Raw genomic sequence first — 17,588 nt, 5'->3', positions numbered from 1 at the left:
TAAAAAAAAAAAAAAAAAAAAAAGAAACTGAAGAAGACACAAACAAATGGAAAGATATTCTGGACTGTTATAATACAGTTAAAATGTCCATAGCAATCTAAAGATTCAATGTAACCCCTATCAAAATTCTAATGGCAGTTTTCACAGAAATAGAAAAAACAATTCTAAAATTTGTATGGAACCACAAAAACAATGCCAAGTAGCCAAAGCAAACTTGCAAAAGAAGAAAAAAGCTGAAGGCATCACACTCCCGTATTTCAAACTATATTACAAAGCTAAAGTAATCAAAATAGTATAGTACTGACATACAAGTAGACACATAAAATAATAGAACAAAACTGGGAGGCCAGAAATAATCCATGTATATATGGTTAATTTATCAAAAAGAAACCAAGAATATACAATGGGGAAAGGACAGTCTCTTCAATAAATGGTGTTGTTAAACCTGGGCAGGTTTTCCTGGGCAGTTTCATGTGCAAAAGCATGAAACTTAACCACTATTTTATACCATACACAAAAATTAACTTGAAGTGCTTTAAAGATGTGAACATAAGACTTAAAAAAACCATAAAACTCCTAGAAGAAAACATAGGCGACAAGATCTTTGACAAAGGTCTTGGTAATGATTTTTTTTAATGTGACACGAAAAGTAAAAGCAACAAAAGCAAAAATAAATAAGCAGGACTATATCAAATTGAAACAATTCTGCACAGCAAAGGAAACCTTTAACAAAATAAAAAGGCAACCTACTGAATGGGAGAAAATATTTGCAAACCATATATCTGATAAGGAGTTAATATCCAAAACATAAAGAACTCATAAAACTCAATTGTGAAAAAGAATCTGGTTAAACAACAAGCAGAAAATGTGAACACACATTTTTTCAAAGACATACAGATGGCCAATAAACACACAAAAAGATGCTCAAAATCACTATTCATCAGGGAAATGCAAATCAAAACCACAATGAGCTATCATCTCACACCTGTTAGAATGGCTATTAAAAAAAAACAAGGAATAACAAGTGTTGGTGAGGATGGAAGAAAAGGGAACGCTCATGCACTGTTGGAAATATAAATTGGTGCAGCCACTAGGGAAAATAGTAAAGGCATTCCTCAAAAAAATTAAAAATAGAACTACCAGGGGCGCCTGGGTGGCTCAGTCAGTTAAACGCCTGACTTTGGCTCAGGTTGTGATCTCTCAGCTCATGAATTCGAGCCCGACATCCAGCTCTGTACTGACAGCTCAGAGCCCGGAGCCTGTTTCAGATTCTGTGTCTCCTTCCCCTCATTCCTCTGCTTGTTCCTCTCTCTCTCTCAAAAATAAATAAATAAACATTTTAAAAAATGCAATAATCTCAAAAAAAAAAAAAAAAAAAAAAAAGAAAGAAAGAACTACTATATGATCCAGCAATTCCACTTCTGGGTATTTACGTGAAGAAAACACTAACTTGAAAAAATACATGTACCCCATGTTGATTGCAGCACTATTTACAATAACCAACATATGGAAACAATCGAAGTATCCATTGATGGATAAATGGGTAAAGAAATTATGGTATATGCATGTACGTGTGTGTGTACTCAGCCATAAAAAAGAATGAAATTTTCCCATTTCCAACAACATGAATAGACCTGAAGGGCTAAGTGAAATAAGTCAAAGAAAGACATTCCATATGAACACTCTTATATATTAAATTAGAAACAAAACAAAAACAAAACAAAACAAAACCTAAGCTCATAGATACATAGAACAGATTGGTAGCTGCCAGAGGCAGTGGATGGGGGAGAGAAAAAAATGGATGAAAGGGGTGAAAATTAAAGAAAAAAAGAAAACAAATGGGACCTAAGACCCATTTCAAACTTCTAACCTCATTAAATGTAAGAATAAATTTATGTTTAAGCAATTCAAAAAATATGTAGCAGATATAAGTACTATTATCAATGAAATTAAAGTATACTCTAAAAATGGTCATCAAAATATGCAACAAAAAGACTAGTCAGACAACATAAATGTCACTAGGTTGAACAATTTTCAAGCAGCAAAATAATTACATTGTAATCTCAAACATAGAAAGCCAATACAGATGCAATTCTATTTACAGTAATAGGGGAACTAAGATGTATTTATATTTGAGCTATGTACTAGGGTTTCTGCTCTTAAAATTCTATGAAGCACAGCTTTTTTTTTAAACATTATTTATTTTCAAGAGACAGACACAGTGTGAACGGGGAGCTGCAGAGAGAGAGGGAAACAGAATCTGAAGCAGTCTTCAGGCTCAGAAGACTCAGAAGAAGCAGTCTTCAGGCCTCAGAAGCTTCAGGCTAATAGCTCAGAGCCTGACGTGTGGCTTGAACCCACTAACGGTGAGATCACGACCTGAGCTGAAGTCGGGCACTCAACCGACTGAGCCAACCAGGCACCCCTATGAAGCACAGCTTTTATAGTTCCTCTGAAAATTAGAACAAAAAGGAGAAACTTCCCAAGCCTAAAAGATATTATTCTTGGCAATACAGAACCATGAAATTAATGAGCTGTCTACCAAAGGCCTATCATTAAAAAAGGATATGAGAAAACCAGTCTACAAACAAACTAGAATTAGATTTCCTTCCAACCACTCTTCCATCCCCAACTTCAATTATTCACAACAGGCAAAACTTGCCTCCAGAACAGGTGTTTCCAGCTTTTCTCATATCATGATATACAAAGAAAATTATAGAACTTGAAGGGAACACTGGGGAAAGAGGCCAGGGCTATTTCAGGAGGAGTCACCAGCTTTAAGGCTCAGTGGCCCCAGTCCCCATGCCACCCACAGAACTGAGGGGAAGCAAGTTTAGCCCACCTGTAATGCATTTGTATTTCTCTATATTGGTTGGTGATTTAAGAGCTTTTTAATGGATGGAATTAATACTCTGTGAATTTTTCAGTAATGCAAAAAACAAAGTAGCCAAAATCAGCATTAGGAATTGCTAGCTAGATAGACAGAACCAGGTGTATTTCTAAGGCAATTAGATCCCATAATCAATACCTTTTGATATTAATGACTCCCAACAAAAGACAAAACTGCCCTCAACATCTTCATAGTAGTTACCAAACATATCTTTAAAAAGTAGCATTTCTGATCCTCTAAATTTAAAAGTCCTCATTAGTCACTAATCCCACTTCCACACTGTAATCATCATCTGCAGTGTTATTTGACAAAAACATACTTTCTAGACGAACAAGACACCTTCTGTTCCAATGGGCTCATAATCAGAGCTGCCTACCTGCTCCTTATTTCATAGAAGTCCTGGTCCCAGAGACCTTGCCAGGTCTCATAGTATATCAATACTCATAGTATATCCTACACATATTAACTATTTTTTCTTCTTTTAATCATTTAAGCGCCATTAAAGATTTGTACAAGGAATAAAGAAATCAAGAAACTGGCATCCAAATAAATCCTACTTGTTTTATGAAAAAGTTTCTACACAGATTTTTTTTTTCTGACAAAACAACGAACTTTGACTAAATGAGAAAATATATGGAGAAGACAGAAAAACCTGTTATAATAATTTGGAAATAGAAAAATATAGCTTTTACTGACCTCATTATATATAAAACAGGCCTTACCAACACTGGCATGAAAAACATTTTATGGTTCAGCATTATTACAAATGAATGAATTGGTAAACAAAAAATCATCTCTCAAGAGATCAGACTAACAAAATTAAAAGAATGAAGTCAAACTGGTCTAAGTGTCATCCTTGAGAAGGGAACAGCAGAATAAGAAAACCTTATACTTTCTCAACTGCATTTCAAAGTCTTCCCTCCTACTTAGCTGGGTCTTCTTTAGAAATTAAAGTTTAGGTCATATAGATAAGATCAATTCTCAAGGGAGTAGTTATTAGAAAGAAGTCTTTCCAAGAAATATTACAGAAATACAAAGTACAATCACAAGTTTTCTTTAAACTTGACCTTTAAGAGCCTCTAATATACATTGTTTTGAGGGTAAAATTGAGGCACATTTTTTATCATGCACAAGTTCAAAGTACAGGTCACCATTAATTAACAAAAATTTCACCAAAATTAATACCATTTTACACAAGGCTTTCAATAAATAAAAAGAAGTTTGCTTATAATCTGAATAAAAAGTATTTTTTTCTGATTAACAAAAAATTAAACTATAAAAAATCATGTTTCCAGGTCAACTTGTCAAAAACATAGCTTTAATATAGGATATATTTCTGAACTTGTCCATGCCCCCACTTTCGAAAGAAAAACCCATTCTAGAAACAAGTACAAAATGAGTAAACTTTAAAATTTTTAAACATTTTTAAATGCTCCATAGCCTTCTTAAAAAAACTAATAAAACAAAGTCTTCATCAAAGCACATTTAGAGCTATATTAATCAAGTATACATACAGGAGAGATTGTGCTAATCTCCATAAAATTGCTGGAATCTTAAATACCACTAAAAATAAAATGCAGTGTACAGCTAGTACATGACTATTATGGCCCCATAATAAATCATTAAAAATGTAAAGTGAAGGATTTCTTCTAAAGTCAAAATTTATTTTTTAATAAAGAGATTAATATAAATTAACAGAATTCACATTAACAAAAACTATTAAGGTTTCTCTTATCAATAAAAGAATCTATTAATGAACATGCACAAATATTTAGTTCATTTAAAATATAACAACAGTTATTGATTACCCACGTGCCAGGTACTCTCCTAAGAGTCTGGAATATATCAGTGGACAAAAGAAGACAAAGAAACCCTGCTCTCATGGAGCTTACAGTCTAGCGCTCAGCTTCTTTTTCCCTCCCTTTGGTTCCATACTTTTCCCATCAAACCATATAAACAGCTAAGATTTCCTTCACTATTTCCTTGAAGAATCATCACAAGCACCAATCTTTTCAGCTTCAGAATATTAAGCAGAACTTCCTTCCTCATAATTATATTCCAACTAAAAACAAGACTTTAGATTCCTAATGCCAATGTAATTGATTCTTAAGTTACTAGCACTATGGGAGCTCATAATAATCTCATAATAATTTTAGAATGCCAACAATCATAAAGTTCCATCTTCTCTTTTAAGTAAATAAAATTTATTTAAAAGAAATAAAATAAAATAAAAACTGTAAGTTGCTATAAACCAAAAGTTCACATCTTATCAGAGTGCCCATGTCAAAGTGGCAAAAGTTTTTCTTAAGTTAGTACCTAATTTTTTGGCAACTGCATAAGCTTCATCTGGTGACTTTGCCACATGTCCTTTGGGAATGGAGACACCAGCTTCTTGCAACAATTCCATACTCATGTATTCATGTAGTGAGAGATTCCTTTTTTGCTGCTGCTGTATTTGGAGTCCATGGTTATTAAACAATCCAGAACTTCCCAGAACCTAGAGATATTGGAGACATATTATACATGATAGATATTTGGAAGTTACTATTAAAAATACCTTCTCAAAATACGTTTTTTGTTTGTTTTTTTTTTTTAAGTTTTATTTATTTTTGGGACAGAGAGAGGCAGAGCATGAACGGAGGAGGGGCAGAGAGAGAGGGAGACACAGAATCGGAAACAGGCTCCAGGCTCCGAGCCACCAGCCCAGAGCCTGATGCGGGGCTCGAACCCACAGACCGCGAGATCGTGACCTGGCTGAAGTCGGACGCTCAACCGACTGCGCCACCCAGGCGCCCCACAAAATACGTTTTTATATAGAATATTTGGTTCTTCATAACTATAATAAAACTGTTACATTACATCATCAAAGTATAATATTCAGGCTACCTAAATTATAACCTAAGAGCTAACCTACCTGCTAAATATCAAACATTACCCTTTAGTTTTAACTATTTCCTCATCATGTCTAGTCCTTATCTTTTATTTGAGCTTTACCACCATATCTCTAATGACCTACAGATTTCTACCTCAGTGCCAAATTCAGCATATCTAAAACTAACCTCATCCTTCCCTTTCTTGTCTCCACCATTCGTTAAGCACCTAACAAATTGCTTGGCACTAGATAGGCAGTAGTTGAATGATCTAGTACCATTACTCTTTCATACACTCGAGACTCAAAACCCTGGTTTCACCTGTAGTGGTCACTGTAGTGTGCTGCTCAGATTCTCCTTTCAGAGCCCCAACTGCTGGGAGTGTTGGCTGCTGATAGCTCTCAGCTGAGTTCTTTCATTAGCACTTCCTTGCCCAAAGTCACACCTTCACATTGCAGCCTACATCCATGACTGGTCAATGGAGGTTAAGGTAAGGATATAAAGCCCTAGCACCTCGCCCCAATTTGGGATAATTCTGAAGGACCATCTTAGTTCCAGATCTCCCACAGGAAAGGCAAAGGCTCCTACTGCAACCACATGACAGTTCTACTTCTCCCTCTACTCAACCCTCCTGCCTTCACTCTCCCACAGGGGTAGATCCAGATGTCACTCTCCAGTTGACTTCCTCCATGAAACTCTTAATTTCACAGCCTGCAAATATCATTCAAATTCCTCAATCCTACCAACCTTATATGGCAATATGTAGAATTAAGTGCTACGAAAGCTCTGAAAGAGCGAATTGAAATTACACATTTAATTATCACCCATACATTTCCATTCTCTATTCACAGAAGGCAGAATACTGAAATATGGTTCATATGAAACACACAATATCATAAGAATTGAAGTTAAAGGAATTGTATATAAACAGTCTACTTCTTAAAGGGGATTCATGAACTATTTGCATCAAAATGCAAATGTACCTGGGATGTGTCTAAAACTGCCGATTCTGGGGCCCCACTCACATCTGAAAAGTCAGAATCTCTGGAATGCGCCTCAGGAAAGCTGCATTCGTAACAAGTCATTCCCCTGATAGTTAAGCACCCTACAGTTTGAGAACCAGTAGTCTAAAAAGCCAATCACATCTAGTAACCACTTATTTCTGATTCATCTGGTAAGCCAAAATCCTGGAAAACATTTCACCAGGGTAGCTCAACTCTCTGATTTAGTGTCACGTCAATATTAAAACCCAGCAACATCCCAAACTGCTCAGCACACATTGACTTTCTGAAATCCCATTCCTGGCTATAAAGGCAACAGAAATTAGTGTTCAGTCTACCAAAAGGCAAATATATATTCAGGGACACCTGGGTGGCTCAGTTGGTTAAGCGTCCGACTCTTGATTTCGGCTCAGGTCATGATCTGATTCATGAGATACAGCCGTGCCTGGGGCTTTTGCACAAGAGCCTGCTTGGGATTTTCTTTTTCTCTCTCTCTGTCCCTCCCCTACCCACACTGGCGCTGTGGTGCTCATGCACACTCTCTCAAAATAAATATTTTAAAAACTTAAAAAAAAAAAAAAAGAAAGCTCATAGCAGGCTTATTCATAATAAATAAAAAATGAAAATGACCCAAATGCTCATCAATAAGATAATAAAATGTTATATTCATATACTAGGATACTACAGTGCAATTTTAAAAAAAAAAAAAAACCTATTGCTCACAATACAAGGCAGTAATCTCAAAAACACAACTTTGAGGAAAAGAAACCACACACAAGAACACATACTTGTATTTTTTATATAGTTCAAAACCAGTCAAAATTGGTGATAGAATTAGTGGTCACCTTCTTTTAGGGAGTATTAATAGGGAGAGAGGACATGGGTGTTTTGGAGGGCTGCAAATATGACATACCATGATCAGAATGGTGGCTACACAGACGTATACATACATAAAAATTAATCTAGCTACCCAAATTGTACACTTTATATAAATTATACCTCAAAATAATAAAAATAAGGGGGAAAGGGAGTTTTTACCACAGCTTGGTAAATTAGTTATACAAACATTTTTTGAATGCCTATATACCAGCCCTGTGCTAGGGATGCTAAAAGAATAAAGCCAACTTGGCGTCAGCTGCAGAATTCATGTAGTATATATGAACATATAAATGAACAACTATAGCACATATAACAGCATTAACAGACTCATTAGGCAGCACCTAATTAACTGAACAGACTAGAAAAAATGCTACAGAGGCGTGATCTCAGTTTAAAAAAAAAAAAAAAAAAAACCTAACAGCTATAAGGAACACTTTGGGAACAACTGGGGAAATCTGAATCTAAATTTCCTAAGTATGATAACTATAGGTTTCCTAAGTATATAATAACTATATTGTGGTTATTTAGGAGAATGTCCTCATTTTTAAAAGGCATATGCTAAAACATCTAGGGATAAAGTGGCATGCTACCTGCTACTTACTCTCAAATGGTTGAGCAAAAATAGACGGAATGGAATTTTATACACACACACACACACACACACACACACACACGAATACAATTTTATAAAGATGAAGCAAATGTGGCAAAATGTTACATTTAGGTGAAGGCAATTACGTGCTCACTGTACTACTGCTGGCACATTCCTATCAGTTTGAAATTTTTCCCAAAAAAGTTCAAGGTAAACCAGTGAGTGAACACAAAGCTCTGAGTATATTTTTACAGTTTCTTTCAAGTACCTATAGTCACAAAGAATCAGTAGTATTCATAAAGTAATGCTGATTGCTTTTATACTACCTTAAAGGTTTTTTAATATCTACGGTATTGATAATCCTTTCCTTGCACCACTAGAAGTTATGACTTGAAATATCAGTTTTTAATTTCACTGGCAATACAAATCCCTGCATAATCACAAGGATTCCCACATTTAAGTCTTTGTCTTTCCTGACATCATCACTCAGAAGACTCCTACTGCCAAAAGGCCACCAATTCCTGGCTAAATTCCTAACCCACCACCCATTCAATGATTTACCTAGTTTAAATAATATGTATTCAAAAGTGGGTAAATGTAGTTACTGGGGAATGTGATTCACGACAACTAAGAAAATATCTTAAATTAGTTCATCTGCTTATAACCTGAACTATTTTATCAGAAATATACTGATAAGGAAGATACAGAAACTAGAAGGGGTCAGAGAATTAAAACGTTTAAGAGCATTAGCTAAACTCAGTGTGTGACGGTGAACAGGTTTTCTAGGACGCTGCACCTCTGTGTTCTCATCTACAAAAGCAAGGGGTTAGACTAAGGGCCTTCCAAATTCTAAATCTGTATTATTTAATGTGAGAGTGGAAGAAAAGAGATATTAAGACAACATGCTAGGCATCTCCATATGGAGAGACAAAAGCTTTTAAAACAATTTCCAAAAGGATAAAAATTATGACGAAAACATATTTGTTCACCAAATCCTCATTTTCTGAAAACTAGACAGCACTTTTTAAGACTCATAAGAAGGAAGTTCAAGGCCAAAAAAAATCACTTCTCTTATTAAGAAGCATACTCATAGCATTTACCATCTCCAAGTTTTAAGTATGAACAGCTTCCAAAAAGAATAAAAGTCTAAATCAATTTATTTTTGTCATGTCTAAGGACTTTATTTCTGAACATTATCTAAAACCCCGAAATTGACTTATGAAACCAATCACGCCCTTTCACAAGTCTGTATCAACTTTGGAAAACACAGGCCAAGTTTTTCCGAAAAAAGCGAAGAAAAAAGTGAAGAGCAGATTCAAGCACACAAGCTTTGGAGCCAGCCAGTCTGGAATTAGGCCTTAGCTTTGACCTTACCTGCTTCCCGACCTGGCCCCAATTACTTGTTCTCTTAGCCACAGTTTCATCAATGATGAGTATATTAATGACGCCCTTAGAGCGTTGCTTAAAAGCCTAACGAGACGTAAAATGCTTATTTATTTAGCACAGTACCTGGAAACGGTAAACACTCCAAAACAAAACACCAACGAAACAAAAACCCGTGCTTATTATGCTAGACTCTCTACAGAAATGAAGTGATCCAAAAGATAACTGTCTTCCCCAGTTGGTAAGCTAACAAACATCATCTTATTCCCACGGTTAACACCAACAGTACACAACTCCTTGGGAGAGGTGGGAAACTTCTTGCCTCGTCCCAAAAAAAGGCCAGTCAGCAAGCTGGTCCTGTGAAGTCATTCCCACCTATGACAGCTCCCAAGGGACACGAAAGTACATGTGAAGGGCATTTCCCCCTCCCCATAGAAGGGCCGCAGAAGCCTCGGCCCACCTTGCGGGGCACAGAAAAAGGAGCAGAAACTGCCCAGGCACCTCCACCTCCACTTGGAAGCGCCCTCCACCTGCCTCCCTGCGTCCCCTCGGCAACTGGGTGAGCAGCCGCAGCCAGATGGCCCCGGAGCAGAGCAGCGCAAACATGGGCCCGCTCTCTGTCACGGCAGGCAGCACTCCAGGGCACGCCGCCCGCGGGCCCGGCTGGGCACCCCACGTCACGCAATGTCACCTACTGCGAAGTGACCCCGAGCCGGGCCTCAGATCCCCTCACATCTCGCCCACAGGAACCAGGTCTCCCACCTCGCCCTTTCTCCTGCCGGCCCTCCAAGCGAGAGCCGGCTGGGCCGCAATACCTGGGCGGCGGCCCGCAGCGCCGGCCGGGACCCGCAGCTTCTAAGGGCGGCTGTGGCCAATAGCCGGCTGTAGAACATGGAGGCCGCCATTTCTGAGCCCGACCCCGTCCCCTCGGCGCCGTGCGCAGGCGCAGAGGCGCAAGGCGGCCGGCGACCCAGCTGCTTGCGACGCGCACTCCACCCCTCGCCCCACCCTTCGCGGGCGGGACCTCGGTTAACTCTGCAGATGCGGACTTTCTTAGCAGGGATTACCAGCTCAAGCAAAGTTGGGCTTGGCGGGCACGGAGCAAACTTTGACCCTTAGAAGTCAGCACCGCAGCCTTAATAGCCAACTTGTGGCCAGAAGGCAACCTGAACACTTCCTAGTAAAGTGGTAAGATGTGGTATTGGACAGACGACCATCGCCACCATCTGTGAGATCTTAACTTCTCTGGGCCTTAGTTACCTTATCTGTAGGATGGGGTTCATTTAAAAAATAAGTACTCTATGTCTGCGTTCATAGAGCAGTGAGGGGGGGGGGGGGGGGGGAAGGCGATTCTGCCTTCAAAAAAAAAAAAAAAATCAGTCACTACTTACCAATCCAGATGGCACACCAGCATCACCTGGGAAGCTTTAGAAAATTTCCTTCACCAGGCCCATCTGAGGAGTAGAGTCTTATGTGTATCTCTTATGTGTATCTCTTAATGAGATACACACATTGACAATTGAAAACCCTGATGACGTGTGCCCCATCAAGAATTGACCATTGGACGGATGACTGGGCGCTGGTTCACTGGATATCTAGCTATAAAATGTGTCAAAGTTTTCAGTGTAAGATGCTAACCCAGGAATGGATGGGTGTGGCTGACAAGTATCATACAGACTCTGGCACCTGCTTCTGAAGTGCAGTGGCGCAATGCACCGAACAGCGATGTATAAAGAAAAAAGTGAATCCGAAACAAGCAGCCTCTCGGCTTATGGAATGGAAAGGGGCTTTTTGCAGCCCCCAGAATCTCTGAGCTTTTAAAGGCAAGACATTCTCAAGGACTTTTTCATTTCATTGGCACTCATGAAGGACTGTCCTCAAGGCTCCTTTCATCACTAAAAGACACCATGTGCAGTTAGAAACAGGGAAGGGAAAAACAGACACTGGTAGTTCAAATGTCTCTTCTTCCACCCTTCTACTGCCCATCATTGCCAATCAAATAAAATCTGGGGAATGATCTGGGGCGCTTGGGAGGCTCAGTCTCTTAAATGTCCTACTCTTGATTTCGGCCCAGGTCATGATCTCACATTTCATGAGATAGAGCCCCCAGTTGGGTTCTGTGCTGACAGCCCAGAGCCTGTTTAGGATTCTCTTTCTCCCTCTCTCTGTCCCTCCCCTACTTGCACTCTCCCTCTCTCTCTCTCTCTCAAAATACATAAATCAATAAACATTTTTTTTTTAAATCTGGATAATCTGTCTAAAAAGCTGTGGCTGGGACCTACCAGTTTCTGTTAGGAACACATATCCCATCAGCTATGAATAGGATGTACTTATTTTCAAGCCATTTCTATTTAACTGCTAGTAACACAGAAGCTGAGCTACCAGATCAAACCAACCATCTGAGTCTAAGGCCGCTTATTTAAAGGGTAAACTCAGAATAAGGTCCCATGGGTAAAGACAGAACAAGTCCATGAACTTAAATAAGATGTAAGGCTAGAATTCTTCTAGGAGCCTTACTGGCTTCACACCCTTCCAGTCCACGTCACAGGTGATCCATTAAACATGTCTCCTGGTGTGTCTTTTTCAATACTAGCCTAAAAACAGGCAAAGCAGCAGCAAAAATATGGGATAAGCCGAGGAATGAGAAAGAGAACATGCAGATCTTGTGGGGCCGGCTCCTTTGGAAGCCTAAGCAAGGGGGCAGAGGTGCACTCCTTCCTCAGCACTCCTTGACTGGGACCAGAGCTCTGTATGTCTTCATACCTCACTAAAAGAATTCAGTGAGGTGAAATGATGGGACTCCTACCTGCTAACCTTGTTTTGTTTTTAGACAATCAGCCTTAAAAAATGAAATTGCTTTACTAAGAAACTACTTTTTCCACAGCAAAAACTTTTGTAATTCTTATCTGCAAGGATCTCAGAAACCAGTAGTAGGCGGAATGTAGAAGGTAGAACATGTTAAGGTGGAGGGTAGAGCAAGAGTATATGAGGAAGAAGGGAAAAAGGAATTATTCTTCACATACAATGGCCTGTAGTCTCCCACTGTGTCTATTTCTGCCTTCTACTTGGAGATTAAGGACTGAGGTGGTGTGCAGGGAAAGCAAGGGGATGTCCTAAGGAAGAGAAGACTTTAATTTTTTCACAGTCCCTTAAAATAATTAAAGTTTTTTACCCTGCACATTTTATTGCCCAGAGCAAGGCCTATTGGTTAGGTGATGGGGGTTAAGGAGTGCACTTGATGAGCACCGAGTGATATATGGAATTGTTGAATTACTAAATTGTACACCTGAAACTAATATAACACTGTATGTTAACTAACTAGAATTAAAATAAAAACTTAAAAAAAATCTTTAACTCAACAAATAACTTTGCAGTATGTGAGTCAAATGTAAATAGAGCTATAGAAGAAAGAGCTGACTTAGATAGGCACTGCCTATCAGTGTTAACACTAACTAGATTTAAGAGACTCTTGGGGCGCCTGGGTGGCGCAGTCGGTTAAGCGTCCGACTTCAGCCAGGTCACGATCTCGCGGTCCGTGGGTTCGAGCCCCGCGTCAGGCTCTGAGCTGATGGCTCAGAGCCTGGAGCGTGTTTCCGATTCTGTGTCTCCCTCTCTCTCTGCCTCTCCCCCGTTCATGCTCTGTCTCTCTCTGTCCCAAAAATAAATAAACGTTGAAAAAAAAAAAAAAAAAAAGAGACTCTAGATATGCAGCCAATTAGTGAGTGCAGACTTATCGACACAGATGAGAAAAGTGGCTGTCGCATGTGACTTTGAAAATTCAATGGATAAAATGGAGGCTAATTCAAACTTAGAAACAAATATGAAAATTCAACGAGTCACAGAAAAGACGCTTGGTTTGTATTGTAAGTCACGAAAAGAAGGAGGAAAGTTTGAAATGTAGTTCAAATTACTCTTGCTAATTTTTTTTGACAGAGAAATGAAATGTGAAATTCTCAAAAGAAATAATAAACTTTCCTATTGTTAACTATGGAATTAATAGAATTACAAAGTGCTACAGAAACAACTTCCAATATATTTGCTTACCCTGAACTTCTACTGAGGGCTGAGTGAATAATAGCTATTTACTGAACACTTGGTTTTTGCCAGATCCTTACATTTTTTTCTATCCTTTATGGTGCCATAAGACATTTTCAGAATTCTCTGATTTCCATCTTATTTTATTTTACCCATCCAACCTCTGCCACAGAAACAGTTACCAGATCTATATAGGTTCTTGAACTAAAGTTTAGGGGGGAAGAAAGATGAGTAACCAAGTATGCGACAGCTGTATGTTTACACAGGATTTCTCTTGGTTCTCTTAAAGCCTCAGAAATAATAGTAGAAACACTTATCTAGACCAACCTAGAACGGCAGTGGCAAAGGGCAAAGAGAAATACATCTTCTTAGTAATCCTCACAATCCTGCATTTTACAGAAGGAAAAACAGAGGCTCAGAAGCAGTGAGTAATTTGCCCAGAGTCACGGCTTTTACCAGCACAAAATCGGAACCCAATTCTGTATTGACCAGATGAGAATTTGAGATAATAACTGAGATTCGTATCACCTTATCATTTTATTTAACCTTTTACCTTTTACTCCACTTAGTTAATAGTATTCACCACCTAAAGGAAAGAATGATGGTACAGATCAGAGGACGGGTTTTGAGATGTAAATGCAAGCGCTTGGAATTGCAAGGGACTGAACTTCAAGTTTCAAAAGCCAGAACCAAGAAGGGCTCTAGGAAAGTTGATGCTTTAGAACTGGAATTATCTTGTCCCTAAAGAAGATAGAGAGAGGAAAGTGGGAGGGAAGCAAGGAACAGTGGTGGTTCCTTGACGAGGTCCCCTATGTTTTGCACTCTCCAAGGCCACTGTCTCCAGGATGAAGGGTAATTCCACCCCCAAAGAGATTTGGGGATCTAAAACAAGGAGTATTGGAAGGAGACACAAAATCCCTTGAGCACAGTGGCTGCACAGGTGTGGAATCCTCTGGCAGGCCAGTATACCCCTTTAGATGGAGCTGAATCCCATTCTTAGGATAGGTACCCATCCTACCAAAGCTGGGGAAGCCTGCCAAGGCTTGCAGAACCCTCAAGAGCTATGTAGACAAGCATTGAGAGACGACAGGTAGAAACATGGAAGGATAGATTTGTAAAGAACAATGACACAGAGCATATGGGAAGAGGGATGTGACAATAAATGTCAGTTAGATAACCATACCAAAGGCTAGATGTTCCCTGTTCATCTGTCACTGCATATATATCTCCTGGATCGAAGAAGGCAGGAGGGGGATAGATCCCGATTTAACAGAGATTAAGATTCTGGCACTTGAGGTAATAAGGTTAATGATGAGAATTCAACTTCAGATATAGAAAAATAGTCATATTTCTCCCACACATGAAAATATGAAATGAACGTGGTACCACTGCTCCACTGCTCCATTGTTGAGGTAGAAGAAGATTCTTTTGTCCTGCCCCAGCCTTGTCATACTTCCATTTTGAGGCTCTGAGAGGACATTGACTTGAAGAGTCTCCTGAACCAGTCTCAACTTTGGCTGCATCCAAGAATCACCTGGAGAACTTTTAAAAATACCTTTGCTTAGGCCCCACCACCAAAGAGTCTAATTCAATTGTCTGGAGTGGGACCTAGAGTGGTATTCTATAAGAGTTCCCCTAATGTTTCTAATAAGCACCCAGTAATGACAATCATTCCTGTCTTGCTCCTTCTGCCACTATCCTCTCTGTCTCACTGGAGAACTCAGTAAGGAAAAAGGCAACCACTATGGGTGAGCACTGGATTTAACATCAGTAGACTTGGATTAAACTCTAGTTCTGCCACATGCTAGTTGTATGGTCTTTTTTTCTTTTTTAAGTTCATTTATTTATTTTGAGACAGATGGCGAGAGACAGAATCCCAAGCAGTCTCCTTGCTGTGAGCCCAGAGCCTGATGTAGGGCTCAAACTCACAAACTGTGAGATCATGACCTGAACTGGAGTCTAGCTCTCTACCAACTGAGCCACCCAGGCACCCCTAGCTATATGGTCTAAAGCAAGTCGCATATTCTGAGTCCCAGGTTTTCTGAGTCCCAGGTTCCATGTTTGTAAAAATAAATGTGTTCATCTTCAACAGCTGTTGTAACAAATTGCCACAAACTTGATGGTTTTAAAACAACATAAATCTATTCTCTCTCAGTTCTGGAAGCCGTAAGTCCAAAATCATTATCACTGGGCTGAATTCAAGGTGTCAACACTCCTTCTTTAGGGGAAAATCTGCTCCTTGCCTTTTCCAGGTGGCTCCTGGTACTCCTTAGCCTGTGGCTACTTCACTCAAATCTCTACCTCCTTCTCTTCTGTGTCAAATCTTTCCATTTATAAGGATATGTGTACATTTAGAGCCTACTATAATCCATGATAATCTTCCCAACTCAAGATCCTTAGTTTAATCACGAAGAGAGAGAAAGACTCGTTTTAAGGAATTAGCTCATGGAATTAGGAAGCCTGACAAATCTAAAATCTGCAGGATGAACTGTCAGGCTAGAAACCCAGGGAAAAGCTGATGTTGCAGTCCAAGTCCAAAGGCCATCAGGCGGGAGACACAGGAAGAGATGCTGTTTCCTTCAAATCTGAAGCCAATCAGGCTGGAAATTCTTTCTTTCGGGAGAGGCCAGTCTTTTGTTCTATGTGGGTCTTCAACCGATTGGGTGAGGCCCACCCATGTCATAGCAATCTGTTTTACTAAAAAGTTCAATGTTTTAATGTAAATCTCATACAAAAACACCTTCATAGAAATGCCCACCATAATGTTTGACCAAATATCTGGGCACCATGGCCCAGCCAAATTGACACATGAAATTAACCATCACAGATATAAATATGTGTGTTTGCATGTTCTGTCCACCAGGGAGGCCTGGGAGCAGCAACATCCAATAACAATATGCACTAAAGGTATTAAAGGTTCCAAAGGTACTTTTAGCAGTGGCACAGTAATTGTGAAGAATCAATACCTAGTAAATTTAATAAAATGAAAGCTGTTGGGAAAACAGATAACATGCAAATCACCAGGTATTAGCGACTTACTATTGATACTTATCACAAAACACCATCTATATTATATTAGAGGAAAATTCAAGGCTGCAAGAAAGCTTGCTACTATAATGGGAGGAAGACACATTTTAGGAAATCAGCATGGCTGATTTGCTACCAGTAGCAAGCTAAAGTAGAGGTAACTCTTATTGTCTAATTGTCTCAGAGGGATATTACTTTGAAACTAGATGAGAAACTTTTAAACATAATTGTCCCTTACCTGAAGCACCTACAAGGATATATGCTTTATTTCAACACAACTAAGAACTAGAAATGTGTATTTGTCTGCTTTAGCTAGACTATGCTGCAGTAACAAACAGCCCCCAACATCTCAATGGCTTACAACAGTAGTTTATTTCTCATTCATGTTCCATGTCAGGGGTTTCACGTTGGCTGCAACTCTGCTCCATATTTCTTCTCATTCTAGGACCCAGATTGAAGGAACAATTCCCATCTGGATATGACATTCTTACAGCAGACAAAAATGTTGACCTTGTGGGAAATAGCAATGGCTCTTAAAGCTTCTGCTAAGAGCTGGCATATTGTAATCTCTCTCTCATTAAAGGAAGTGAAATGGCTAAACCTAATAATAAGCCAGAGACTTATATTCCTTCCAAGGATGTGCCACAAATCACATGGCAATGGGTAGGGATATGCAATCATTTTTTGTAGGGAAGGGGGTCAGTGAATATTTGGGAATAATAATGCAATCTATCACAAAGTGCATTCACTTACTGAGCAATTACTATGGTGGTAAGCACTGGAAAAATGCAGTGAAGACGAAAGACATTGTACCCTTAGTTGCTTAGGGGATAACTACCAGAGAATGCCTGCTATGGGGCATACACTACACTAGATCTTCTACTTATGGTGTCCCATTTAAGTCTTTTCAT

The 17,588-nt window shown here is 39.2% G+C and overlaps 1 protein-coding gene across 1 annotated transcript in view; it reads right to left on the bottom strand.

Moving 5' to 3' along the window:
* Positions 1 to 10,581, bottom strand: part of SUCLA2 (succinate-CoA ligase ADP-forming subunit beta) — a 44,934-nt gene extending 34,353 nt beyond the window's left edge. The window contains exons 1-2 of the mRNA XM_043578780.1: positions 10,431 to 10,581; positions 5,207 to 5,387 (exon numbers count right to left, since the gene is read on the bottom strand). Of these exons, the coding sequence (XP_043434715.1) occupies positions 5,207 to 5,387; positions 10,431 to 10,520 (271 nt within the window). The 5' untranslated portion in view covers positions 10,521 to 10,581. The remainder of the gene's footprint in view (positions 1 to 5,206; positions 5,388 to 10,430) is intronic.
* Positions 10,582 to 17,588: the final 7,007 nt, after the last annotated feature.

Source organism: Prionailurus bengalensis, chromosome A1 (assembly GCF_016509475.1).
Source record: "Prionailurus bengalensis isolate Pbe53 chromosome A1, Fcat_Pben_1.1_paternal_pri, whole genome shotgun sequence".
NCBI classification, from domain to species: domain Eukaryota; kingdom Metazoa; phylum Chordata; class Mammalia; order Carnivora; family Felidae; genus Prionailurus; species Prionailurus bengalensis.
The sequence above is the reverse complement of the archived record's forward strand: the minus strand, read 5'-3'. Positions and strand labels throughout refer to the sequence as shown.